This window comes from Aspergillus pseudonomiae, assembly GCF_009193645.1.
Source record: "Aspergillus pseudonomiae strain CBS 119388 unplaced genomic scaffold BDV37scaffold_56, whole genome shotgun sequence".
Lineage (NCBI taxonomy): Eukaryota > Fungi > Ascomycota > Eurotiomycetes > Eurotiales > Aspergillaceae > Aspergillus > Aspergillus pseudonomiae.
In genome coordinates this window covers 13,929-39,313 of record NW_022476048.1, presented here as the reverse complement: position 1 = coordinate 39,313, position 25,385 = coordinate 13,929, and the positions used below count along the sequence as shown (strand labels likewise).

The following is a 25,385-nucleotide window of genomic DNA, read 5'->3' as shown; positions in this document are numbered from 1 at the left end:
CCGCGAGTTCTGAAAAGGCCTCAAAAACAGGGGATATCATTCTGCAAGGTCCACACCATGTTGCCCAGAAATCAATCACAACGGTTTATCACCGTTGATAAGGTCTTGGAACTGTTTGAACCTACCGTAGTATCACCGTTAGTACTGGGTAATATCGCCTGAGAGAGAAAAGAATTTTTGTCACTACTTACGAGGTAATCTCTTGAACAGGCATATTGGGCAAAAGATTCTCTGAAGGGTTCACGATAGATAAATTCTATGTTATAATAGAATCGAAGGGCTTGGTAAGATGGGGAGGTTGGACACGAGAGTGAAAGTGATCTGGTCGGACTTTTAATTTATATTTTTTTGTCCAGACAGCATCTGCTATCTTTCTCTTTGACTTTCAGCTCCAGCGGCCAGTGAACGGCGGTAATGCCCAAGAGTACCCCGCAGGACCCCGCTTCAGCCGTGATTGTGCACCATCAGCTCTCAGCTGGGAAAATCAATATTCCAGTAGACACCAACAGAAAGGACGATCAGTCGATTGACGGTGGGTTGTCGGTCAGGCCGTCAGCTGCACTGACGCCATTGAGCTGTCTTCACATATTGGATAGAAGGGAGAAGATACTGAGTTAGCCAATAGCCTTGTTCAACAATTCTTTGTCGACTAAAACAGTGAAGTTTGGCTGTCTTTCTTGCAAGTGCTTATTGTCATTCAACGTTATCGAACGGTGTTAGATGTGCAGGAAGGCAGATAGGCTGTGGCACAAAGACAGTGCGTAACTATTACCGGCTTAGAAATGGGAGTGCTGGAGGAGGTCAGTACTGAAGACTCAGGATCGTTGTGTATTAGAGATTGGAGATGACTATGTATGTCATTCAAGACAACATGGCATAAGCTATGCAATTCGCATCAGCTGACATCTAATCTTGGTCATGTAGTTGTATGTTGGAGATCCATGCAGTTTCAGCGTGGACGATGAACTGCTAACCACGCATATCTACCTCACGCTTCCAACTGCTATTTAGTAGACTAAATCGATCCATTCCACCGAGTACCATGACTCATGAATGAGTCATGGAATCCACATTGCCACATAAAAAGCGCAGAGGCGACCTCGGCAAACGACTCGCCATTTTACGAGCCTGAGCCACCAGTTGATTCCTCAGGCCAAATGCAAGCGGCTATTCCTTTTTGGGACCCCGACGTTCGCTCTGTGGTTTCATTGACAACATTTTTCAAGGTGATCATCCAAGTGACTCAGTATGCCTGGTGGAGAATGAAGTTTTATGCATTATGTTTGTTTCAAAGAATGCACTACTCATCTCAATGATACCCCTTACTAGTTGGGCTGCTACTTATATGAGATGTAGAGTAGCATGTATAGTAATGAAGCTGTCCTTTCCATGAACTATATTTTCTACCCCATCAAAGTCTCCTTTGAACTTGTCCTGCCATCTGTGTGTCGAAGTGAAATACGCGAAACTTCGTAGCTATTTGAACATGAAGTCGTCTATTCTCGCAACTTGCAAGCAGACTCGCTTCCATTTGCTTGATGATAGGCCGACTCAGGAGGTACCTACTCCGCTACAAACTTCCTCTTTACCGTCATGGACTGATAGTTTTATTCTACAGATTGACGTAGAGGGCCTCACTATCGCCGTCCATTCATCACGGGATACTCCGGAGGGTCCCTCGAAGTCAACGTTGAAAGGAAAATCCAAGAGCAAGCCAGATACCAGAGAGCTTATCTCAGATGCTCATCTGCGGTTGAAGGCAGGTGTGCACTATGGGCTGATAGGTCGAAATGGGACTGGAAAGTCGAGTAAGCATTGCTTCCCGTATCTAACACTCATAGAAGAAAAGCATTAAGATAGAGAGAGGCTGGTGTCACAGTTAAGCTAATATATGTTACCTGTAGCGCTCCTACGAGCTATGGCGGACAAACTCGTCCCTGGCATTCCGCATTCGACACGTATAGCTATCTTGCAACAGACAGAGACCGCGTCGGAAGCGGACCTCAAGGACTTTGCCGCTGAGGAAGCGGAAAACAAAAACAAGACAGTCCTTCAATATGTTTTGAGCAGTGATCATTCCCGGAGTGAATTGGTCCACAAGATGAACTGTAAGCTACCTATTCTTCTACCGACTTTGCTCTGCTTTTCACATCACATCTGATCAAACTATATATAAGTCCTGTCTAAAAGCTTCGAGACGGATGATCCGTTGCAACCGGTCAGCGCTATTCGCAGAGTCCGTCATGACAAAGCCGAAAAAGACCTGTTCCTCGCCCAGAAAAATGCGAGCTTGAAGAGTGGAGCCAGAGGTTTACAAGCGCGGAAGGACCTGAAAGCTGCGGAGAACAAGTTCCAAGCTTCACTAGAAATGTAAGTCGCCCCCGTCGAAAGATAATGTGCAGTGCCTGATTTCTATAGACTGAACCAGGAGAAAGAATTAATCGATGTCGATACTGTCAAGGAAGATACGCAGGCTGCGGTGCATACATTGCAAGATCTTCAAGCTCAGTTCGAGACGGTGAGTATGGTAGCAATTAGAAAAACAATGACAGTCACTGAGTTTGACGCAACTAGATGAAACTGGTCGACATTGAGCAACAGGCGCGTCAAATTTTGATTGGCTTAGGCTTCCAAGAGACCACGTTCGATAAACCATTCCTAACATTATCCGGAGGCTGGCGTATGCGATGCATGCTGGCAGGTGTCCTTATCCAAAGCCCGGATTTCATGATCCTCGATGAACCGACAAATTTCTTGGACTTGCTAGGAGTAGTTTGGCTTGAGAACTATCTTCGGCAGCTGAAGGACTCATCACAAACCACTATAATCTTGGTTTCCCACGATAGGGACTTCGTAAATGCCGTCTGCGAAGAGATTGTCATCCTAAAGGATCAGAAGTTCACATACTTCAAAGGTAATCTGTCGGCCTATGAGAGAGATTTCGAAGAGCAAAAGTTGTACTGGGGCCGTATGAAGGAGGCACAAGAGCGCCAGATTGCTCACATGGAAGCAACCATCCGTGAAACAACCAAGACAGGGAAGAAAACAAACGACGATAACAAGTTACGTATGGCTAAGTCGCGGCAAAAGAAGCTGGATGACAGGATGGGCGTCCAAGTGAGTGCGACTGGAGGACGGTTCAAACTGAGTCGAGACCGAGTTGGATGGCATTCGAGTTCTCGAGAAGAGATCGAGGTTCCGACAGACGAAAAGGGTGCTTCGATAATTCTACCTGACGCCACAGAGCTGCGGTATCCAGGTCCACTTATTTCTGCAGAAGGAATTGTATTCAAGTATCAGCCGAATGGAGCTCCCGTATTGGATGGAGTGGACCTTGTCATGCACATGGGGGATCGAGTTGGCCTCATGGGCCTCAATGGATGCGGAAAGTCCACATTGATCCGGGTCCTTGTCGGAAATGCGTTGCCAACCAAGGGAAAGGTATCAACACATTCGAGACTAAAACTCGGTTACTATTCCCAGCACTCAATAGAGGACCTGCAAGAACAGGGTCAATTTGACCCCAGTTTAACCGCATTAGGCTTTATGTCTAAAGCAACTGATGGGATAATGGGTGAGGGTCAGTTGAGGGGTTTGCTATCAAGCTTGGGTCTCCAGGGCCGAATCGCCTCTGATGTGCCTGTGTCTCGACTATCAGGCGGTCAACTTGTGAGCATAACCGACGCACAAATATCCATAAACAAACATAAGCTAATCAAATTCGATACCAGGTCCGTTTGGCGTTGGCGAAAGTCATTTGGAATTCTCCGCATTTGCTCGTCTTGGACGAAATCACTACTCATTTGGATTTCCATACTGTTACGGCCCTCGCAACTGCTCTATCTTCATTCAACGGGGCCATCATCTTAGTATCGCATGATCGGTTCCTGGTCCGCTCGGTTATCGAAGGCAAACGTGACGAGGAGCATCAATTGGACGATGACTTCGAGGGTGTTGACGAAGAGACGGACGAGAGTCAGAGTCGGAGACGAGCTGTGTATGTCTTAAAGGGCGGAAAGCTCAAGGAACAGAGCAAAGGGGTAGAGCAGTTTGAACAGAGTCTGGTGAAGCGGGTGCAGAAGATGCTTCCGGCGCAGGGGTAGTGTGCCAATTTTATACTCTTATGAGAAAGAATGGCATCATCGTATATAATTTCTATCATTCTTCATACTTGTATAGAGTAGCGGAATTCACTAGACCCCTCGTGGTAGTACTTCCCAACTCGGCTAGACCCGGTTACGGGAGTGCCAGTGAACAGGGCGGACGTCTCCGAATGAGTTAGTTCTGCGGAGAAGTCGCCTCCCAGCGAATGAAATGCTAGGGGATGACTCGATGATGATAAGCAAGCTTTCTTGGGATCCAATGATCCAATTCCCCTCCTTCCGCCTTGACCATGAAACTTCTCCCTATAAGACCCAAATGCCCGCCACTCCCTCTTCTTCACTGATATGCTGCAAACAGCTGGGCTTGCGTCACCGCTTCGCCTAATCCCTGCCCATCATGACTGAATTCTTACTGTCGCGGCGCGGGTTGACAGCCTCTCTACCATCCCTTCGACGGTATCCCCGCACCCACCTCCGACAGATATCGACCGGTAGGAACAAAGCAGCTTCGCACTACAGTACGGCCCCCTCGCCTGCAGAGAATGAACAGAATGACACGAAACCCCTCCCCGCCACTTATTTCCCCACTTCTGACCCCTCGACTTCAAAACCTTCCTCGCGATGGACTGCCTTGAAAACCGCGAAGCCGTTTTCCGATTTCTTGACGGATACCTTCAACCGCCAACATGACTATCTCCGAATCAGCATCACCGAGCGTTGCAACCTCCGATGTGTATACTGTATGCCGGAAGAAGGCATAGAGCTTTCGCCTCCGGCTCGCCTGCTCACATCCCCCGAGATAGTGTACCTGTCCTCCCTTTTTGTCTCGCAAGGGGTAACGAAGATCCGCTTAACGGGCGGTGAACCTACTGTTCGGAAGGATATTGTTCCTTTGATGCAGTCAATCGGCGATCTACGACGCAACGGGCTTCGTGAGCTATGTCTCACAACGAATGGAATTTCCTTGCACCGGAAACTGGAGCCTATGGTTGAGGCGGGTTTGACTGGGGTAAATCTCAGTCTCGATACTTTAGATCCCTTCCAGTTCCAAATCATGACGAGAAGGAAGGGGTTCGATGCTGTAATGAAAAGCATTGATAAAATCTTGGAACTAAATAAGATGGGGGCAGGGATTAAATTGAAAGTGAACTGTGTGGTAATGCGTGGGGTCAATGACCGGGAGATTATCCCGTTCGTTGAGATGGGGCGTGAGAGCCCTATCGAAGTGCGGTTTATCGAATATATGCCATTCGATGGCAACCGATGGAACCAAAAGAAGATGCTGTCGTATCAGGAAATGCTGGCGGTTATCCGGGAGAAGTATCCAACCCTTGAAAAGGTGGTGGGCCATAAGAATGACACTAGTAAAACTTATCGGGTACCTGGGTTTGAGGGTCGCGTTGGTTTTATCACTAGCATGACGCATAACTTCTGTGGAACTTGCAATCGTTTACGCATCACATCCGACGGAAACTTGAAGGTTTGCTTATTTGGCAATGCCGAGGTATCGTTACGTGACACTATCCGGAAAGCGAACAATGGAGAACCCATCGACGAGGCTACAATGAATAAATTGCAACTACTTGAGGCTGCGGACAAAGCCGCTCGTATTAATGAGGAGGGTGGATTGGTCGACGAAAGAGAACGAGAGCTGCTTGACATTATCGGCATGGCTGTCAAACGAAAGAAGGCCAAGCATGCAGGCATGGGCGAGTTGGAAAATATGAAGAATAGGCCGATGATTCTCATTGGTGGGTAGGCGCAACCTCTGTTTTCTTTCCTCTCACAACTGTCTGGCGAATCAATGTGATGTTACGAATCATGATTAATGCATAAGCTGGGGTGTCATTTCGCTTCATTGGTATTCCAACGGTGGTGGCTCAGCTGTAGGGAGCTTCTGTATTTATGATCTTGGCTGTCGAGAGCGATGCTGATAGGTGAGATCTAGATAATGGACCTATAAGGACACTCACAGGCTCAGAGCAGTCTAGAATATGGGCAACATCTGCGGGAAAAAGGCCGTGGTTCAATATTCCGACACCCTTGCTCCAGTTCGGCTCCCCTCGTTCGGGCCAAGTCCGTTATTACCATGGCGATCGTAGGAACGCCTCGTCGGAAACGGAACCGTCCGATTTCAAACGCCAGGGAACTGCGACGTCACTTCCTACGGATTCTGACCCAGATCTACCTCATCTCAACACCTCGCAAAATGTGCATATGACTAAGATCAGCCAAAAGGCTGTTACCGAACGTTCCGCAACAGCGACGTGCCTGGTGCGCTTTTCTAAGTCACGTCCGTGGGAGCTACTTCGAGAAGGGCGTGGGACACGAAAAGGTGATGTGTTCAGTGTGGCCCGTATCGCTGGTATTATGGCTGCCAAGCAGACACCGGATATTATCCCCTTGTGCCACCCAGGCATTGGAATTACAGGGGTCGAGGTGGATGTCAAACTTGTCGACCCATTACCTTCTCGGAATGAAATCAATCCGTCCCTGAACTACGGTGCAATGCACGTCATGGCCACTGTGAGTTGCCTTGGCCGCACTGGGGTGGAAATGGAGGCGATGACCGCGACCATGGGAGCTGCATTAACGATCTATGATATGCTGAAGGCGGTTGATAAGGGGATGGTGATTGATGGGGTGAAACTTCTTGAAAAGAAGGGTGGGAAAAGTGGCCACTGGATCCGAGAAGAGCAAGTCGATCCTGGAACAGGGATCTGATGTAGGAACGAGGTCAGGTGCGGAGTAATAAAAAAAGAACATTCCAAATAAAAATTTTTGGTAATCAAGGTACCGGAAAGCCTCAGGATGCTGGAATGGATCCAATGTGGTAACTTTCCGACAGCCCTATAATCCAAAAAGGCTATAGCCTTCTCGAAACTACGCCAAGCGGGGTTAAGCGTGCAGATCGTAAGGCCGTTAATTGGTTCCGTCCCACCGCAGCTTTTTCTTCCCAAGTTTAAATATTTTCTTTATTCATCCTTACCCCCCTCCGTCATCTGTCAGCTTTTCTTCATTTACTTATCTACCCCTTGATCATTTGTCGCCACGCAAGGCTCAGTTGAAATGGAATAACACACGTTTTTGCCCCCGTTTGATCCCCAATTAAGAATTCAGCTCACAGAAAGCAAACCGTGAGAAAAGCATTTTGAACTGCCTATCTCAATCCGCTTGACATCTACATCCTATACATCCATACGAGTAAACTCAATCGCGGATAGCCATATTACCACCGACGCAATTCCAAACTTACACTACACGGTCGACTTTTGCACGTCGTCATTAACCACCACGTCTCATCAGCTATTATCCGGAACCGAAATGCATTATCGAACAAGACTAAAGATAGATCAGAGATTTCATCAACATCCTTGCGGGTAGTGGTGTGCGACCCGTTTCTGCAACAGAATCGGCTTTATCAATTCGCTATCTGAGGTCCGAGAGGCTTCCTGAAACGACTATCATACTGGAGCTGCATTACTCGACTCCCTTGCATGCCGGGTTAACGGGATACTACATTGTGCCTTTTGAGGATGTTCTCCTGTTAGTATCATCTCTCCTTATCTCTTCCTCCAGCCCATGAGCTCTATATCGACTATCATATATATAGTCCAATCTATTTGATTGAGCCTCGTTGACCTTTGTGATCAATGCAGCACGAGGCTCGCTTCGGCCTCTTGGTCGAATTATTATGGCGGTGGTACCACCGTTGAATTTTATCACGCTACACTATGCTTATTTTATCATTACATCATTGGTCTTCAGTGTCATATTTTGGGGAGCTTCGAACCCTTTCCTCAGTGTCTCTTATGCTGATGCACTATTCATGTGTGTTAGCGCTATTACAGGCGCTGGCCTGAATACTGTATGTCTCTCTTTTCACGCCGGAGATTTTAGCTGCTCGGGCTGGCTTTCCGTTCTTTTAATGCATTTAATAACCCTTTCGCTAGATGGACTTGTCTTCATTGACTACTTTCCAGCAAGCCATCCTTTTTGTGCTCCTGATGCTGGGGCATGCCATCCTCATCTCGATCACTGTTCTATTTGTGAGGAAAAGGGCTTTTGAATCAAAATTCAAAGGGATTTCAAATAATTTGATTCAAGATAGGGAGTCACGTCCCACACCTGGCTTGAACATTCCACTAGATGGAGCGGACCCCAAGGTTGCCAATGTGCAGCCCTTAAACATGGATGCTGGCCATGGCGACAAGGCACCTGGCATAACTGAAGTCAGTCCCGTAGAGAACTCAACTTCTTTGGCCAGTGATGACCATATACACTGGGCTGAAGATGATCAAAAAACCATTGGTGCACGAACACGCTCGCACCTTCCACACCACCGAGTGTTCCCCATGGTGGGCGTTGGCGCCCGACCTGACCTGAATAATCATCCGAGAGATGCCATCCCAAACCTGCCTCTGCGAGAGGAGAGTGAGATATCACGGCTGAAGGGCATGATCCAAGGAACGCAAAAGTATTTCGCGTCCCGAGGCGTTATCTCCCGAAACTCTCAGTTCCATGGGCTCACCCCCGACGAACGCGAGAGACTTGGTGGAGTCGAATACAAGGCAGTTTCGTTCTTAGCAGTGATAGTCGCCCTTTACTGGCTGATGTTCTTGATCATCGGTATCATCGGCGTGGGAGGATGGCTCGAAGCGAATCATCCAGATATATCTCGGGAAAACGGTCTATCACCTTTCTGGACAGGCGCTTTCTTCGCTGTTTCTGCATTTGTGAACAGCGGTATGTCCCTTTTGGATGCCAATATGACTGCACTACAAAAGAAGTGAGTATCTCACCGACATTTTTACGGCCTTGCAATGTACTGACCGTGGCAGTGTGTATCCACTTCTCACAATGGGTTTGCTAATTCTTGCCGGAAACACTCTCTATCCCTGCTTCTTGAGATTTATAATCTGGACGTTGAGATGCATGGTCCCAGACCGACCGGCATGGAAGACATGGAAGGTTACCTTAGACTTTATCCTTGATCATCCTAGAAGGGTATGCACATGGAAGGCAGTCACCAGAGTACACTTGCTAATTGATTAGGTCTATACAAATCTTTTCCCAAGACGCCACACATGGTATCTGCTGGGAACCATCATTGTTCTAAATGCCATTGATTGGGCCGGTTTCGAGATACTCGCAATTGGAAATCCAGAAATCGAGGAATTGCCACCAGGCTATCGAGTCCTGGACGGTTTGTTCCAAGCGTTAGGTATGTGCTTCGCTGCTGATTCTAGTTACCAACTACGCTTTTTATGTAACTTACGTTTGAAAAAAAAAAATTGCAGCTGTACGCTCTGGAGGGTTTTACGTAGTAACTATATCCGGACTCCGACAAGGGTTGCTCGTTTTATATGTTCTCATGATGTATGTGTCGGCATTCCCCGTGCTGGTGACCATGAGAAACACCAACGTCTACGAAGAACGTTCCCTGGGCATCTACACCCACGATGATCCAAAATCCGAAGCCGACGGCCAAGCCAAACAAGGTCTCTTCATGGGTCTCGTGCGACACCACCTGCTCGGACGCCAGGATGTCCCGACCGCCGAAGCCTCGCGCAGCTACTTTGTCCACCAACAACTGCGTTCGCAACTCAGCCACGATATCTGGTGGATTGCCCTAGCAGTCCTCTTTATCTCCATCGCTGAATCGCCCAATTTCAATCGCGATCCTGTCAGCTACTCCACCTTCAACATCATCTTTGAAGTTGTCTCCGCCTACGGCTGCGTCGGCGTTAGCGTCGGCATCCCCGGCAGGAACAGCTCGTTCTGTGGCGGCTGGCACACCATTAGCAAATTGATCCTGGCAGCGGTTACACTTCGTGGACGTCATCGTGGTCTTCCCGTCGCTATCGATCAGGCTATCATGTTGCCGAGTGATAACCTCGCCTGGGCTGAAGAGGAAGATGCTGCGATGAGACGGGAGAAAACTCTTGCCTGGGGTGCAGACAGAATGCCTGTTGGGGCTGTTTAAATCTTCTGAAAACTATAGACATCATGCCGTACGTTTCCTATGTGACATTGGCACCGCTAAGGTTTCTATGCGTGGTGAGACGGTGTGGATTCGATGCAATGTGTGTCACATGGGACCATGGTGAAATTGTCGCTTTTCGTATATAAAAGTTTGTTGATACAGATTGGAATATTTGAATTATCCTGTGTTTTGTATGTTTTACTTGATGTTATTTACTGTCTTTGCTTGGCTTTTTGTTTTTAAGTTCATATATTAGTACATTTGGTAGATTTATCACATATAAAATGTTTCTGGCATTTGAGATGCGTTATTGCGTAGATAGTGCCTATGCATTTCAACTTTTGTATACGTCGACATCAGAGTAAAAGAAAACATGTCTTGAAATAGCTACGGGGAACCTGATATAGGGGGAAATAGTGCCATCACTGATACAATATAAATGGCGATAAAAGCATCATCTAATCCTCCTCTTCTTCAAACTCCATCTCGTCCTCGTCCTCGTCCTCTTCTTCTTCTTCCTCCTCCTCCTCCTCCTCCTCCTCTTCACCATCTGAGGAGGCATCTTCACTACCCTCATCACCCTCACTGAAGCCACCCATCGTCACATCCTCCTTATCAGCAGCCTTCTCCTCGGCTCTCCGCTGTTCTTCTTCACGTCTCGCCTCTTCAAGAAGGGTGGCCTTCTCTTCACGGATCTTCCGCTGAGACTTAACGAATGCGCCGAGCGGAGTCGATTCCCAATCGACGTCTTTGAGGAAGTTTTCAACTTCGGCACGGTTGCGCGGGGTATAAGTGACGCTGGCTCTGCGGTCTTCGATCCAGCGGGCGTTAGCCTCAACCTTCTGCACCAGAAGAAGGATCATCTGGTTGATCTTGGCGTTCTTGTTTCCTCCGGAGCGCGAGCTGACCTGCTTCAGCCAGCGCTTCAGGGAGACCACGATGGGGACGGAGAGTTCGGGGAAAGCGATGTGCTTGGTCCACAGGACGAAGAACTCGGAGAGGAGCTCGGCGACCTGTTCGCCGACGCCGTCTTGGTAGACGCGGGTGCGGAGGTAGGATTTCGGGGCGCGGATGGCGGTGTTGAAATCGAGTTGTTTCAGGGTGCTTGATTTCGGGGGCTTGCGCATCTCGGCGAGGTTGAGGACCTCGAGGAGGGCCGGGGCCAGTGGGACGTAGGTTCCTGTGGAGCGGGAGAGACGGAGGAGGGCACGGGTGAGTTGGAAGCGGAGAGGGAAGTAGGTTGCGGTGGGGATGAGTCGCATCGCGCCGACGGTGATTTGGACGACGGGGTAGATGAGGGGGCGCATGGCGGATTGCTTGCCGGCTTTGGCTTCGGCGAGGCCATCGCAGTGCTGTGAGAGAACGCGGGACCAGAAGTCGAGCGAGTGCACGTACTGCCAGTTGTAGATCGTCTTGTAGGACTCCTTGGAGGTGTTTGTGATGCTGCTGCGGAGATGGATGGCAAGTTGGCGGATGAAGTTGAAGCCCGCGGTGTAGGACACGTTCTGGTCGATACCCCACAGCTCGGCGGCGGAGTTCTTCATCAGGTTCACGCCGGCCAGAGTGTGGACGGTGGTGTTCCGGCTGCCCTTCACGACACCCTCATAGGAGGCCTTGAGGACACTTTCCTTCAGCCCAGCGTCTCCGATAACCATGAGACGCCGTAACAGCAGGAATCCGGTGATACGTGTGGCTTCCGTAGTGGATACATCGGCCCAGATACCGACAATGGTTTTGATGAGAACCTTCAGGAGCTTCCTGAATTGAAGCAAGTAAGGAAGCATAGGTTCAATAGAAGAGAGTGTGAGCTTCAGTGTCTGTGCATCGGACAAATTCGTGAGCAATTGGTGGACGGAGGAGGTATAGGACTTGATAAGAGGCGTAAGCGTCTTGAACTTCTTCGAATCCATAGACACCTTGACTTTGCCGGAGGCAGTCTCCTTGACGGGGAGATGATGCGACAGAACTCTAGGGACAGAGCCAAGGGCGGTAACAAGAACTTCATGGTATACGTCGGATTCTCTGATAGAGTATTTTTGCTCCTGCGCGTCAACATCGTTGAGGTAGGCGGCAGACCGGAAAGCGAGGACAGCCTGTCGCATTGCTCTAATCGAGTTCTGCTCTTCCATCAGCTTTTGCCATTTCTTTACCATGGCAATGGTAAGTGTGTTGTCGGTTGTCGGTTCCTCTTCCTCCTCCCGGGCAGCCTTCTTTTTCTTCTTCGCTGGTTGCTCTTCCTCCGCTTCACTCAGCTCGTCCACTTCCGCGAGATCACCATGGTCGCCGAAGTCCAGGAGCTCGGCATCATTCTCCTTGAGATATTTATAGAATTCTGGATCCTTCTCCTTGAGGGCTTCAAGCTGGCCCTTGTGCGCTTCGAAATCGTCGGCTCCACTGGCGTCCGAGGCAGCCTCGTCGTCTGATGGGACACCGTCTTCCTCTCCGCTGCTTGCTGCAGAATCTTCATCCTCGCCTTTCTGTTCTTCCGTGCGCTTGCGCTTGCCAGTCTTAGGGGTGACATCCTTCTTCTTCGCCTTCTTAGCTTGACCGGCGTCGGCGTCTGCAATATCGAAACCGCCCGAAAAGAAGTCGTCCACATTCATCTGAGCAAAAGCATCCTGTTTCTTCGTTTCCTCTGGATTTTCGTCTGCGGAATCATGAGCGTCGGCGCGTGCCTTAGCATTATCAGCCTTGCGCTTGTCCTTCAGATGGTTACGCTGCTTGATTTTCGCAGCCGCCTTTCGTCGTTCGAGGACATCCTTCAGATGCCTCTTCTCAAACTTCTTGGTGGATTTCTTCTGACTTCCGGCCATTGTGTCGCAAAGCCCCAATCTGACCGTGCAGATGGGAACAAATGTACAAAATGGGGAAAATCAATGGAGGTGAAAGTCTTTCACCAAATTAGAAGAGACTCAAAGTTTTTTTTTTTCTTGGGTAAAAAATTTAGAAGATTATGCGGCAGAAAATGGCGGCGCCGGTCGCCCAAATTGGGCCACCGCCTTTTGTTCCCCCTCCGAGTGTCTCTGATTATCTGCCGTCGCAAACTGACGTATAGAAAGAACTGTAAATCGCAATGTATGCCCAGCGCCCTTTGGCGTATGCGCCGACTCCTTACAGCTATACCCCTAATCCGGCCTTATCTGCGTCCATCAATCTCGATGAGGTATGCTGGGGTGCCTGGCTTGCTTGCGGGGCAGCTGGCTAACGCCCATGCCAGGAAGTTAAACTAGCCTCCAGCTCGGCCGAGCGCGATCTATATGAGTCGCTGGCTGAAATTTACAGCATCATAGTCACCCTTGATGGCCTCGAGAAGGCTTACATTAAGGATGTGGTTACGGAAGCGGAGTACACAGAAACGTGTACTCGGTTACTGAAGCAGTACAAGTCTAGTTTGGGGGACGACAGCGTCGCCCATGAGTTTGTCGATCTGGAGACCTTCAAGCGAACCTGGGGGGTGTGTTCCTTTTAGTCAACCTTGTTCTGGGAAAACTGGTTCTAATCGTTTTACTTTCGCTAGTTGGAATGTCCCCGTGCTACCGAACGTCTTCGTATCGGGCTTCCTGCGACTGTCGAGCAGGCCAGTCACAACGCACCAGCAGCTAATATGGGCTCGACAGCAGGCCCTAATGGAGGTGCTTCAGGCAGCCTGATCCTAACGGCCACGGAGAACTTTATCACTTTCCTCGATGCGTTAAAGCTGAATATGGTGTCGAAGGATGCGCTCCACCCACTACTCTCCGAGGTGATCCAGTCCGTCAACAAGGTGACGGACGGGGACTTCGACAACCGGGGCAAAATCATTCAGTGGCTAATCACATTGAACCAGATGCGTGCGACAGAAGAACTGAGTGAGGACCAGGCGCGAGAGCTGTCCTTTGACATTGAACAAGCCTACCAAGGGTTCAAGTCGACGTTAGGTTGAATTAGACATGTCATACCGTTTAAAACGGTGGCTAGGGTGGGCTTCGGCGAAAGGCGTCTGGGATTGATCTTGAATAATTGTAGCTATATTGGTTCAGGTTCAAAAATTTGTATTCTGAAATTAAAACAACCTTCTGTCGAGTTGTAATTGATCTACTGCAGAATCAGGCACTGCTCTGGGCCTTATCTTTGGGTCCAGAGCGGATCCGACCCGCGGAACGTCGTGATCCGCCCTTTCCTTTTCGGGCAATCACGACTTTTTTTTTGTGCATCGAGAACCGCCCACCTGTTTTGCCACAGGCAAGGCAGATATAAGAAGAGAAAGGCTCTCATCCCCCTTTGTGTTGGTCTAGACCCGCTATAGTCAAACTCCATTGTTCATCAGACCGCTACAATGATCAGCGCGGACCTCGACGAGCCTCTCCACGGTATGTGTCCCCAGTTTCCCCGAACTGATAGGAGCGATGGTGGGCTGATAAGCGTTTCAGTGTTCGACCTGCCTCAAATCCATACTAAACCGTCTGGAACCGAACTTCTACGAGCTCTTGATATCTTAGCGATCAAACCAAAAAGTTTCGCTTCAAGTAGCCATGAAGCGGTGAAGGCTCCAACTGTTCATCCGACCGGAGTACCGCGCTATTTGACGTCTATCATCTCGAGCCCCCTTTCATGGCTAGATACCGATGAGCTTCGGGAAGCTGTTTGGGATGCTGCTGCTGCTCGACTCAGCGAGCGCTCTGGGCGAGCCGGTATGAGCAATATAATTGTAGTTGACTGTTTCCAGGAGTTTAGTGTTGTCTAACTTGGGGGTCTTCCAATAGCGATGCCTGCCATGTCCCGTGTCTTCACAATTCCCAGTCCGTCGGGTGAAGAGCTGACCCTGACCCTGCACGAACCATCCTTGACTGCCGACAACCTAGGGATGAAAACCTGGGTATCCTCGTACCTTCTCTCCCAACGACTCCACTCTCTCCTCGAATCAACTCCGCAACTCGTCCCATCTGAGACGACGATCCCCACCCCAAAGACAGATCGCACACTTCGGGCCCTAGAGCTAGGCGCTGGAACGGGACTTGTGGGCCTTTCCTTTGCGGCCATCCGCGGACAGTCGGCTTCGATTCATCTTACAGACCTCCCCGATATTGTTCCTAACCTCGCCCACAATACCGCCCTGAATGTGGAGCTACTTACCAACACGGCCGCGACTGTCACGACTGGCGTGCTGGACTGGTCCGTTGCGCCCGAGCTTCTCCCTACTCAAGAGAAACAATACGACCTGATCCTGGCGGCCGACCCCCTGTATTCCCCCAAGCATCCCAAATGGCTCGTGCAGACCATCGGACACTGGTTGAGCCGCGGCCTTGATGCACGCGTGGTGACCGAAATGCCTCTGCGAGATGCATACTTGCCGCAGGTCCAAGAGTTCCGTGAGCGCATGGGGCAGCTTGGTCTAGAGGCGGTTCATGAGGGAGAGGAGATAGGGTACGATGACTGGGAGTCGGCAGATGGAGGAGCGCTGGCAGTTCGATGCTGGTGGTCCGTTTGGGGGTGGAGCGAGAAACTCTAGCCTGCCATGGCTCATAATTCCATTGGTCTGGTTTGCCAGATCATATCAACTGGGCTAGAACGATGTCACGAAAATCCACGATCAACGAGCGACGATAGAGAATAGATAGACTACATAGATGTCCCTGCGCAGCGATCGGTCGGCCCATCGTTAGTATAGAACATTACATGAGAGCTTTGCATGCACTGTCTATATTGTTATCAAGTTAGCATGAGAAATTGACAATAGAACAATGACAGCGATAGGATACCATCTGATCGTAACTTTTGTCGTTCATTGTTGAGTTCCACGGATGTAACTAAGCGTCCCTCTGTATCAGGCACGATACGACCAAATGCCCGCTCACGTGCCTAGACCTATGACGGCATTGTGTTCCTGAGCATTATCACAATAAATCAACTAGTATTCCTATCGCCACAGATCTATATTACCGTTTCTTTTTCTTTCTGTCTGTACATATAATATTATTGCAAATTCAAATATTGATTCCCTATATATAACCACCACAACTTCCAACTTGAAACAAACCCCAAAACACTCATATCCTAGATCAACATCTATCTCACTCTAGTCAACCCACCAAAATGGTCATCGGCCTATTGACAATAGCCGCAATTCCCACCGTAACAGGTGTTGCGCTAGGCGTAAGCGAACAGCGCAAAGCAAACGAGCGCAAAAACGACGAGAGGCGCATGGCCAAATTCCTCATCGACGTGGAAACCAACGGCGAAACCCAAGAAGACAGCGAAGTATGCGGGAAGCGGTTCGTATTAAGGAATAACAAGGTATGCGGGGCTCCCCATCACTGCATTTGTTTCGTGCGCGCGCGCATGCATATGGCTGATCTGGAAATCACGTTTTCGTGTAGGTTTATCTCGATGATCCGAATCCTTCGAAGCGTAAGCTTCCGTCGCATACGGTGACTTCGTTTTACATTGAGTATCCGGAGCTGGAGGAGACGAAACATTTGAAGCGGGGGTTGGGGCTTGTTACTACGATTTCGGATAATCCGCCTATGCTGGGGTGGATTTATGTGGATAAGGATACGCATGAGTTGAAGTATGGGAACCGCACGGCGAGTGTTGAACATGTTGTTGGGCCGTGGGATTGGACGGAGGATGAGACGACGATAACGCTGGAGGAGAGTCCGGATTTTTATGCGGTGCAGGAGGAGGATGGGGACTGGGCGGTTTATTTTGATCGCGATGGGGATGAGTTGGAGTATGTTCTGGAGGAACAGGACAAATTGGATAATGCGTTTGCGCCTATCGCTTTGAAGCGGAAGCTGATTGAACAGCTTTTACAACAAGCCCAAGCCCAGCAAGCTAAGAAAAATGATAACTCGTGATTGGTATCCATTGTTTGGAAGGGGAATCGTAATTTCATTTGTGTACAGAGTATTATGCATAAGATTTTTGGCACTTTTTTTTTACTCTTGAATGCCGCCCCAGCCGTCGTCGCCGCTATCAGACTCCGCCCCCGATTTGGATGGTCCCTGGAGCTTCCTGTTACGGCTCGCTGCGATTGCGCCCTTCTTTTTGTTTTCCATGCGTCGCTCGAAGCCGCTCTTCGTGCTGATTCTTGTTTTCCGCTGCTGCTTGTCATCTGCCACGCCCTTGAGATTCGTTTGTCTGGCTTTGACGCCGTGTTTCTTCAGCTCTTTCTTGTCCTTCTTGCTGAGGTCGGGGAGAGAGTCTAGAAGCCATTTCTGGACTGACTTTTCGCCCTCCGTTCCCCGTAACTTCTCACTAACGTCGATAATGTTGGCAATGCTCTTCACGTAAGGAATATCTTCCTTCGTGTAGTATGTCACTGCGATACCACCTTCACGACCGGCCCGGCCCGTGCGCCCAACTCTGTGAACATAGACAGCCGCTGAGTTCGGAATATCGTAGTTGACAACACCGTTGATGCCGCGGAAGTCGATACCACGAGCCAGAAGATCAGTTGTAACGAGGATCCAGATCTCGCCCTTGCGGAAGTTCTTCATAATCTCCGAGCGCTGGCCGTCCGAAAGATCGGAGTGGAGGACAGCGATACGCGATGAGCCACCGGCTTCTGGAGGGATATCGTAGCGCAATTCTGAATGGAGTGCCACGGCTCTAGGAATAGTTTGGGTAAAGATCAGGAACGGCGGACGAAGGCGAATATCTGATGCTGCCGCCGCTGCGGGATGGAGGAGTTGTCTTAGACCGAGTAGTTTTCCTTGTTCTGTTGCAGCGTAGACCAACTTATGCTGGATATTTGGAATGGCAGAGTCCTTCAATCCAACGACGAGGCGATACAATGGGTAAGACTTTGTGAGACTTGAAGCATCTTTGCGCTCCTTGATTGTGGACTTGGCGAGGTCTTCAATGCTCGAACCCATGGTAGCTGACCATAGACTTGCTCGAAGCTCAGGGTGTGTGCAGGCGCGCCAGATATCAAGGGTTTGCTCGCGGAACAAGGGATCCAAGAGAACATCTGCCTCATCAAGGACAATATTCCTCACCAAGGGCAATGTAGACATAGGCTTTGTTTTGTTTGCAGAGAGTGCATTGACCAGTTGCAAAGGAGTCGTTACGAGAATGTCGCTCTTAGTGACAGGGGCCTTGGCCTTGCTCTTCTTCTCGGTAGTCTTTTCGTCGTCCTCTGACTCGGAAGATTCGGAGCTGCCCTCGTCCAAAATGTCCTCGTCACCGTCCACACGCTCCACCACCTGCATGCCCTTCTTCATTAACGTGATCTTAACACCAGTTCCCGAGACCAACTTTCTCCCCTCGTTAACAATCTGACTAGCTAGCTCCTTAGTCGGCGCAACAATGACCGCAAAAATGCCTCGCTCCTCTTGCTGCTCATGATGGTGGCGCACAATCTTATTGATAACCGGAATCAAGAACGAAAGGGTCTTTCCACTTCCCGTAGGCGCAACGACCAAAAGATCCGGCTCAACCGGCTCATCTGTCTTGGACTGGACAATCGTCCGATCACCCAACAACAAAGGCAGAGTCCCCAACTGCACTTCCGTAGGCACCGTAAAGCCCTGTTCGGCGATATTCTCCGCCAGGCGGCGCGAGATCTTGTGCTGTGTGCGCAACTCCTTGAAAGAAACAAGAGGCCGCGGGAATAACCGCCGAGCCTTCTTCTGCTCCTTTTTAGTGAGAGTCTGAGCAGCCTCTTCTTTCTGCTTTCTCTTCTTCTTTTTCTTCTTCGGTTCCTCTTCACCCTGCGCCTGCACAGGTTGGATTTCCTCAAGCTCGCGCATGTCCGTCACTTTGATCTTGTGAGAATTCAATATCGTCCGGCGTTGCACTTCATCCATTTCGTCTTCGTCTTCCGAGCCAGATCCGCGTTCTTCATCCGAAGGCGCCGCTTCGGTCTTCACAACCTTCTTTGAAGATCCCTTATTAGAGCTGAAGAAGTCCAGATTGGGCTCACGTTCCTCTGGCTCATCCGCCGCAGAACCCCTCTTTCTCTTCTTGCCATTTTTTTGTTCTTCCAGTAGCTTCTCAGCTTCGGAATTACGAAACAGCTGCGGGTTCTCCGCCTTGCCCGTCGAGGGAAGTGATGCTGAAGACGGGCTGGGACCGGCCTTGAATTTGGTCGACCGGGTCAACAGCTTGAAAGCATCCATCGCTGTAACTGGCAGCTATGTCGCCCCGTGTTGAAAGAAAGGTGCTATGAGAATAGCTGCGACGGGTTTACAAGCTATAGAGGTGTGGTGGTGGTTGGATACGCGGTATAAAAAAAAAAGTTGGAAAGCAGAAATTCTTTCCCGCACGGGCCAATCAGCGTTGTGTTTCTCCATCTGTTACGGTACCGTACCTTAAACCGGACTCCACAAAAAAGCTGCTAGCATTAAATTGATTTGATTCCAGGGCCCGTTCTAGAAATTTCACTATGGTGGAGGGAGGTACCTACCCTTGCTTCGGAGCGGTATTTTTATTATGTATTGCATTCTAGAGGTTTGCAATTGTTACACCCTTGTCATTGATGCTGGCTACGTAGATATCAGTAGGACTAGGAGATAGTAACGAATGATCAATTCAAACGCACGTCTAACACATAATTGACGGACATCTCTATACGACTTCCACTTTTGACACAGGTAGAATAGGAAAAGAACAAGAAGAGCAACAGTTGACATGTATATCGAAAGTGAAGCATCCAAGGGAGAAGAGGGAATCCTCCAAAAGTGCGTGATTTACCTCAGACAACAGTTAAATTCCATCGTCTATCATACAATAGTACAGAACGCAGTGATAAAAGGAAATATAAAAAAGACAGGCCATGCATTAGTGCTTGCGGGTGATCTAGTGGTCTCCGTGGTGCTCAGGGTGGCCCCTGTAGCCGACAATGTTCATTCTACCGATCATCTCACCGACGGTGAAGAATCCGATAACCTCCGCGAGAGTAACACCGGCCAGGGCGATTTCCTTCTTGTTGGCATTGCGGACACGGGCGGCGATGTCTCCCGGCGACACGAAGTTGGCGTTCTTAAGGGCGGCAGGGCTGCGGAAAGCGTTGAGCAGAGGCTGGTAGAAGGACTGGAAGGTAGCCAGGTTGCTGCGGGATGTTAGTCAATGCCGGGTACTCTGTCGGTCATATGGAAGCGCTTACGGAGGAGTCATGTTCTGTCCACGGAAAACGAGCTTGGCGAGTTCAAGGCCGACCTTGCCGTAGTAGAGGGTGGGGGGTATCATAGCTGTTTCATCCCAGTATAGTTAGCGATGCTGATACACATATCGGCGGAGGTTGAAGTGGCTGGCGCGCGCCCCAACGCAGGAGTCGTGGTAGCAATGGCAGTGATGACCACGGCTCCCACAGCTGGCAGGGAAGAGCGAGTTTTTAAAAGACGGAGACATTGGAGATCTTCTTACAATCGACGAAAGCGATGACTTTTCCGGTCCTTCCACCAACCTTCCTCAAAGCACTGCCGACGCCCTGAGCGGCATTCGAAAGAGCGGGGCCAGCGGTCGATGTGACACGAGAGAGACCCTCAGACGCCTTGGAGGCAGCAGAGGATGCAGCCTCACCAGCCTTCTGAGCAGTCTCCGAGGTGGAAGAGGCGTATCTGACAGCGGTCCTCCGGGTCAGGAACTGCGATTGCCGAAGAACGGCACGGGACGCCGTAGCGGGCATCTTGGAGACCACAAAAAAGAAAAAGACTGTAAAAGGAGAGAAAGACTTTTAAAAGTGGCAGAGGGAGGACGAAGGAGTCCAATGGCGGTGGGGTCAAGAGCCGGAGATACTGGATCGTCGCGCAATTGCAGGACCAGAATCTGAGATTTGAGGCTCGGGAAGTTCAGGGAAAACGCTCTCCCCATTGGGTCACGTGCACAACGGCACTGTTGACATGCCATCCAGCGGGCCGACCATGAGCAATAGCGCATACTCCCAAAGTCAACAGTCCATGAACTACTAGGCGACCAACAGCAGCATTCGGCATTATTTTTCAATGACTACTAGGCACGAATCTTCTGTCATCCCATCACACATTTTTCAAGAGAACTCAATTGAGTACTTCATCAATTGTTAGCTACTTGCTTGATTACTCTGATCCTAAGCAAGCCATTATGAAAATACGGCTAATGTCTAATTCGGCATTGATCTACGCGACGTTTTTCTGATGACAATGAAATGCGCCTATTTGATATCTCCTCAGATGACGAAAAACTGCATCACTTTCTGGAAGGGTAGGGAGTCCTTAGAAATTCACGGTCAGAGAGCCAAGCGCAGCCTGATGGGGATGAACTCGCTCAGGCAGTAACTCTATGGAAGCAGGCAAGCATCACACAAACTGCGCGCAATATTTATATTTCCCTCGGGCCTACGATCCACGAGTGCAGGCTTTTGCTGAGATCTAATATCAACAGTTAATGAACCAGCGCATTGGGTCTCCAAATACTGAAAAGTATGTTGTTTAGAGCTCTCGGAGGTTTAAAATTCTGGAGAGTTCATCAAAGCCATAATTACGATAGTATGGCTACACCAAAATCTCCGAGGGCATACGAAATACTGGGCCGGGCCCGCGATAGAGCGGACTAGTTGTTTAAGAGATTGGCGAGCCTTATGTATGTGTATATATAAGACTTGATTAACCTCGTGGGCTCCTCCTGAATGGCCTTGGACCATTGGACAAACAATGCTCAAACTCTAGTATACGAAGTTTTGAGACCAAAACGAAAGAGCGCAGGATATGAAACACTTTATACGCTCATGATATCGGCAAAACTCTGATCAGGTGCTTAGCGTGAGTGACATTGCTGACACGCTATCTACAGGACTCTATAGCGAGGTCCTAAGGGGTTTCTCGCGGGAGATTGGTCCCATACTTGAGTTAGCTTCATTTGTGGTACGAGGATGCATTAAGCTTTTCTGCTAGAACTTCTCTAGAAGTTCTTAGAGTAAGAGAGGCTTCTGGCGAGTGGACTGACAAAACTGCTGGCCAATCGCAGCGAGTCGGCATCATATATGGCATCTTTAAGAATGCCTTAGGTAACACTATTGGCGATGTCAAATCGCAATGCGTTTGTTCAATTATCATTCGTGACGCAGGAAAGTCATAGAAGAATAGCACGTTAATCAAAGCCGACTCAGAGAAGCCATGTGCCAAATCAACTGCGAGGATACCCTACAAAGCCATATAATTCAGAGAACCGATTCGATGAGTGGCTCTTGAGACACAATCCCAAACTATGGCGCTTTTCGGAAATTCAATGTTATTGAATTTTACAAGCCCTCTTTGTGATCTGCTGTCCTCGAATAGTTATATTGTTGTAGAACACTATCGCTATTTATAAATAGCTGTCGGACGGAGAAGATGTTCGATATGTAGCAGCTCCAAATCAATCCGAGACAGGTCGAATCAGATGACATTTCGGAAGACCGAGTAACGGCTCACAGTGAAACCGATAGGAAGAATTAATCCGTCCTATGGCTGTCCAAAACTTCAGGATCGGAGAGGGATTGAGAGTTGCCGAGTGAACCCGTGAGCATGTCGGGATGGATAACAAGAGCATCGAACGGCCTTCTGGATTCTCCACCAAAGAAGGCGACGTTTCCACCGGAGAATTTCCCCTCTGGGAAAATCCCACTGAACTATGGTTCTGGCCCAGGCACCAAAACCAATGAATGCTACATGATTTGTTAGACAAAAAAAAATGATAATGCTTGTGGATTCAGGTTTTCTTATTCATTTTTCTTGTGGAGGCGCAAGATGTCGAAAATTCGCGTTTAGTGGTCGTTCATTGCTCAAAAATGGCTAAAATCCCTATTTAACCGAGAGAACCCTATGTTATTCTGCAGCAGATCAGTTTCAGATAGAGCTAGATAACTAGGTTATCAGTTTTGAAATAGCATCTTCCATTCTCTGACGGGCTTTCGATTTGGTGGATATATTATCAACTCATTGAACAAGATGGCATTCGTTCTAGAAGAATTTCAATCAACCATCATGATGCTCGGACATTTAGTTAACAACAAATAGAACCATTCATAGCCTATTCGCCATCATCTTTACTGGTAGAGAATCTCTCCAAGAGATACTTTGTATGCGCAACCATTTCCCATTTCATTAATGGCCAGGGTTCGCGAAGCCGCTCCTGGTTCCTATAGTTTCCTAAAGCATCAGTAGGTGTCTGCGATAGAAAGGCGGCCAAAGATATTCCGCTCAAAGCGCCGGTCATACTGAGGCTATACCATCCAGATATGGTAATGGGTCAATTCTCCGGAGACTCAGCGAGCACCATGACTTCCAATGGCGACCAATGGTGATGCCCCAGAAGTGACCCCGCGGGCGCGGGGCACCGGCTAAATAAAATCTGGGCCAGTGATGGGTGCCACGATGCCTCCACTCCGTCCCGCAGGAAGAGGGAGCAGTAGTATCGGCTTGATGGTTGACCGTCTTTCATGCGCAATCAGGAGCCTCAGTGACTTTGCGAGCTGGGTCTGATTGAAAATATTTTCAATGCTCCTTTTCACTTTCCCCATCTTGGAGGGGTAGCTCCGTCGGGCAGCTATTAAAGCTTTGGCTCCCCTAATCCTCTTGCCTGTCTTTCTTGCTGCATTCCCTCACTCCTCTCGATCCTCCTACCGTCAGTACCCAGACCTCCTTCCCTGCACATCATGGCTACCGCAACTGTCCTCGAGAAGGCCAACATTGGTGTTTACACCAACACCAACCACGACTTGTGGGTCGCCGAATCAAAACCGACACTTGAGGAGGTGAAGAGTGGCGAGAGCTTGAAGCCCGGTGAGGTCACAGTTCAGGTTCGCAGTACTGGAATTTGCGGGTATGCGCTTTTGTTCCCTAGCGACATGTTCTCAAACTGACGATTGGTGCTCACAATAGATCCGACGTGCATTTCTGGCATGCCGGCTGCATTGGTCCCATGATTGTCACGGGAGACCACATCCTGGGTCACGAGTCGGCCGGTGAAGTGATCGCAGTTGCCCCCGATGTCACCCATCTCAAGCCAGGCGATCGTGTCGCCGTCGAGCCCAACATTCCCTGCCACGCTTGCGAACCTTGCTTGACTGGACGTTACAACGGTTGTGACAAGGTACTTTTCCTGTCCACTCCTCCCGTAGACGGTTTGCTGCGGCGCTATGTCAACCACCCAGCTGTCTGGTGCCACAAGATCGGCGATATGAGCTATGAAGATGGTGCTCTGTTGGAACCCCTCAGTGTGTCTCTGGCTGCAATTGAGCGAAGCGGGCTTCGCTTGGGCGACCCTGTTCTTGTCACCGGTGCTGGTCCCATCGGTTTGATCACTCTCCTTAGTGCCCGCGCCGCGGGCGCAACACCCATTGTCATCACCGATATCGACGAGGGAAGACTAGCATTCGCCAAGTCGTTGGTTCCCGACGTTATCACCTACAAGGTGCAGACCAATCTGTCCGCCGAGGATAACGCTCAGGGCATTATCGATGCTTTCAACGATGGCCAGGGCTCCGCCCCTGATGCTCTGAAGCCTAAGCTAGCACTGGAGTGCACTGGTGTCGAGAGCAGTGTCGCATCCGCCATTTGGAGCGTCAAGTTCGGCGGCAAGGTCTTCGTGATCGGCGTGGGCAAGAACGAGATGAAGATTCCGTTCATGCGCCTGAGTACCCAAGAGATCGACCTTCAGTACCAGTACCGCTACTGCAACACCTGGCCCCGCGCCATTCGCCTCGTGAGGAACGGTGTCATCAGCCTGAAGAAGCTTGTTACACATCGCTTCCTCTTGGAGGACGCTCTCAAGGCCTTCGAAACTGCTGCAGACCCCAAGACGGGAGCCATCAAGGTCCAGATCATGAGCAACGAGGAGGATGTGAAGGCCGCTTCAGCTTGAATCAATCACTGCTGAGGTGGACTTCCCTGGTGTTAAAGGTAATCAGTCACGTTTTATACCTTTTGTGTTTTTTTTTTCTGGTATCATTTTCTGCAATGATGAGTCATGTAATGTTATGATGATCGGTTTAGATATATTGCTTTGAACTATAGACATTCTAGAAGAATTCTATTTCTTAAACTTCTCAATATCGGCTTGTGTCTTTTCTAGGCTTGGATTGAGATAATGTTGATGCGTTGATGGTATCTCAATTTTCTGTAGCATATCTGAATATGGGGCTGTAAAGGCTGCTTTTATATGCTTGCCAATCAAGGACCTTGGGGGAGACTCAGGCCTCAATGGCAGTACATGATTGAATGTAAAACATAGCATTTCGATCTAGGTTCAGTTATGGTTCCAATAACCCATCGACCTTCACCACCAAAGTACTGCCATTTGCCGAAGGCATGATATACTCATACTGCTAAGCATTTCATCCCATGATCTCAGCAAGG

At 49.4% G+C, this 25,385-nt stretch overlaps 8 protein-coding genes across 8 annotated transcripts; 5 read left to right on the top strand and 3 right to left on the bottom strand.

The window, feature by feature from the left end:
• Positions 1-1,401: 1,401 nt before the first annotated feature.
• BDV37DRAFT_166294 (ABC-F family ATP-binding cassette domain-containing protein) lies at positions 1,402-4,302 on the top strand. Its single transcript, XM_032079254.1, has 7 exons — positions 1,402-1,558; positions 1,619-1,808; positions 1,905-2,108; positions 2,178-2,370; positions 2,419-2,518; positions 2,575-3,669; positions 3,732-4,302. Exons 1-7 carry the CDS (start codon positions 1,487-1,489, stop codon positions 4,101-4,103), a joined length of 2,226 nt encoding a protein of 741 aa, XP_031939308.1. The 5' UTR covers positions 1,402-1,486; the 3' UTR covers positions 4,104-4,302.
• A 198-nt stretch (positions 4,303-4,500) lies between these two features.
• BDV37DRAFT_273194 (uncharacterized protein) lies at positions 4,501-6,827 on the top strand (the record flags this gene model as incomplete). Its single annotated transcript, XM_032085017.1, has 2 exons — positions 4,501-5,858; positions 6,095-6,827. The coding sequence occupies 2 exons, from the start codon at positions 4,501-4,503 to the stop codon at positions 6,825-6,827; spliced, it is 2,091 nt and encodes a 696-aa protein (XP_031939307.1).
• A 1,283-nt stretch (positions 6,828-8,110) lies between these two features.
• BDV37DRAFT_273193 (putative potassium transporter) lies at positions 8,111-10,089 on the top strand (the record flags this gene model as incomplete). Its single annotated transcript, XM_032085016.1, has 4 exons — positions 8,111-8,892; positions 8,945-9,110; positions 9,159-9,327; positions 9,404-10,089. The coding sequence occupies 4 exons, from the start codon at positions 8,111-8,113 to the stop codon at positions 10,087-10,089; spliced, it is 1,803 nt and encodes a 600-aa protein (XP_031939306.1).
• A 253-nt stretch (positions 10,090-10,342) lies between these two features.
• On the bottom strand, positions 10,343-13,297 carry BDV37DRAFT_166373 (mRNA-binding ribosome synthesis protein NOC2). The gene has a single exon (XM_032079256.1). The coding sequence runs from the start codon at positions 12,900-12,902 to the stop codon at positions 10,548-10,550; it is 2,355 nt and encodes a 784-aa protein (XP_031939305.1). The 5' UTR covers positions 12,903-13,297; the 3' UTR covers positions 10,343-10,547.
• Positions 13,163-16,925, top strand: BDV37DRAFT_273190 (S-adenosylmethionine-dependent methyltransferase; the record flags this gene model as incomplete). Its single annotated transcript, XM_032085015.1, has 8 exons — positions 13,163-13,252; positions 13,307-13,543; positions 13,607-14,001; positions 14,413-14,438; positions 14,499-14,759; positions 14,832-15,546; positions 16,149-16,362; positions 16,446-16,925. 8 exons carry the CDS (start codon positions 13,163-13,165, stop codon positions 16,923-16,925), a joined length of 2,418 nt encoding a protein of 805 aa, XP_031939304.1.
• Positions 16,926-16,966: 41 nt separating this feature from the next.
• On the bottom strand, positions 16,967-19,548 carry rok1 (RNA-dependent ATPase ROK1). The gene has a single exon (XM_032079252.1). The coding sequence runs from the start codon at positions 19,188-19,190 to the stop codon at positions 17,007-17,009; it is 2,184 nt and encodes a 727-aa protein (XP_031939303.1). The 5' UTR covers positions 19,191-19,548; the 3' UTR covers positions 16,967-17,006.
• Positions 19,265-20,818, bottom strand: BDV37DRAFT_253378 (F1F0 ATP synthase subunit g). Its single transcript, XM_032082531.1, has 3 exons — positions 20,437-20,818; positions 20,177-20,261; positions 19,265-20,122 (listed from the first exon to the last, which is right to left on the bottom strand). The coding sequence occupies exons 1-3, from the start codon at positions 20,696-20,698 to the stop codon at positions 19,870-19,872; spliced, it is 600 nt and encodes a 199-aa protein (XP_031939302.1). The 5' UTR covers positions 20,699-20,818; the 3' UTR covers positions 19,265-19,869.
• A 2,758-nt stretch (positions 20,819-23,576) lies between these two features.
• On the top strand, positions 23,577-25,097 carry BDV37DRAFT_166270 (NAD(P)-dependent alcohol dehydrogenase). Its single transcript, XM_032079253.1, has 2 exons — positions 23,577-23,850; positions 23,910-25,097. Exons 1-2 carry the CDS (start codon positions 23,684-23,686, stop codon positions 24,889-24,891), a joined length of 1,149 nt encoding a protein of 382 aa, XP_031939301.1. The 5' UTR covers positions 23,577-23,683; the 3' UTR covers positions 24,892-25,097.
• The last annotated feature ends 288 nt before the right edge of the window (positions 25,098-25,385 follow it).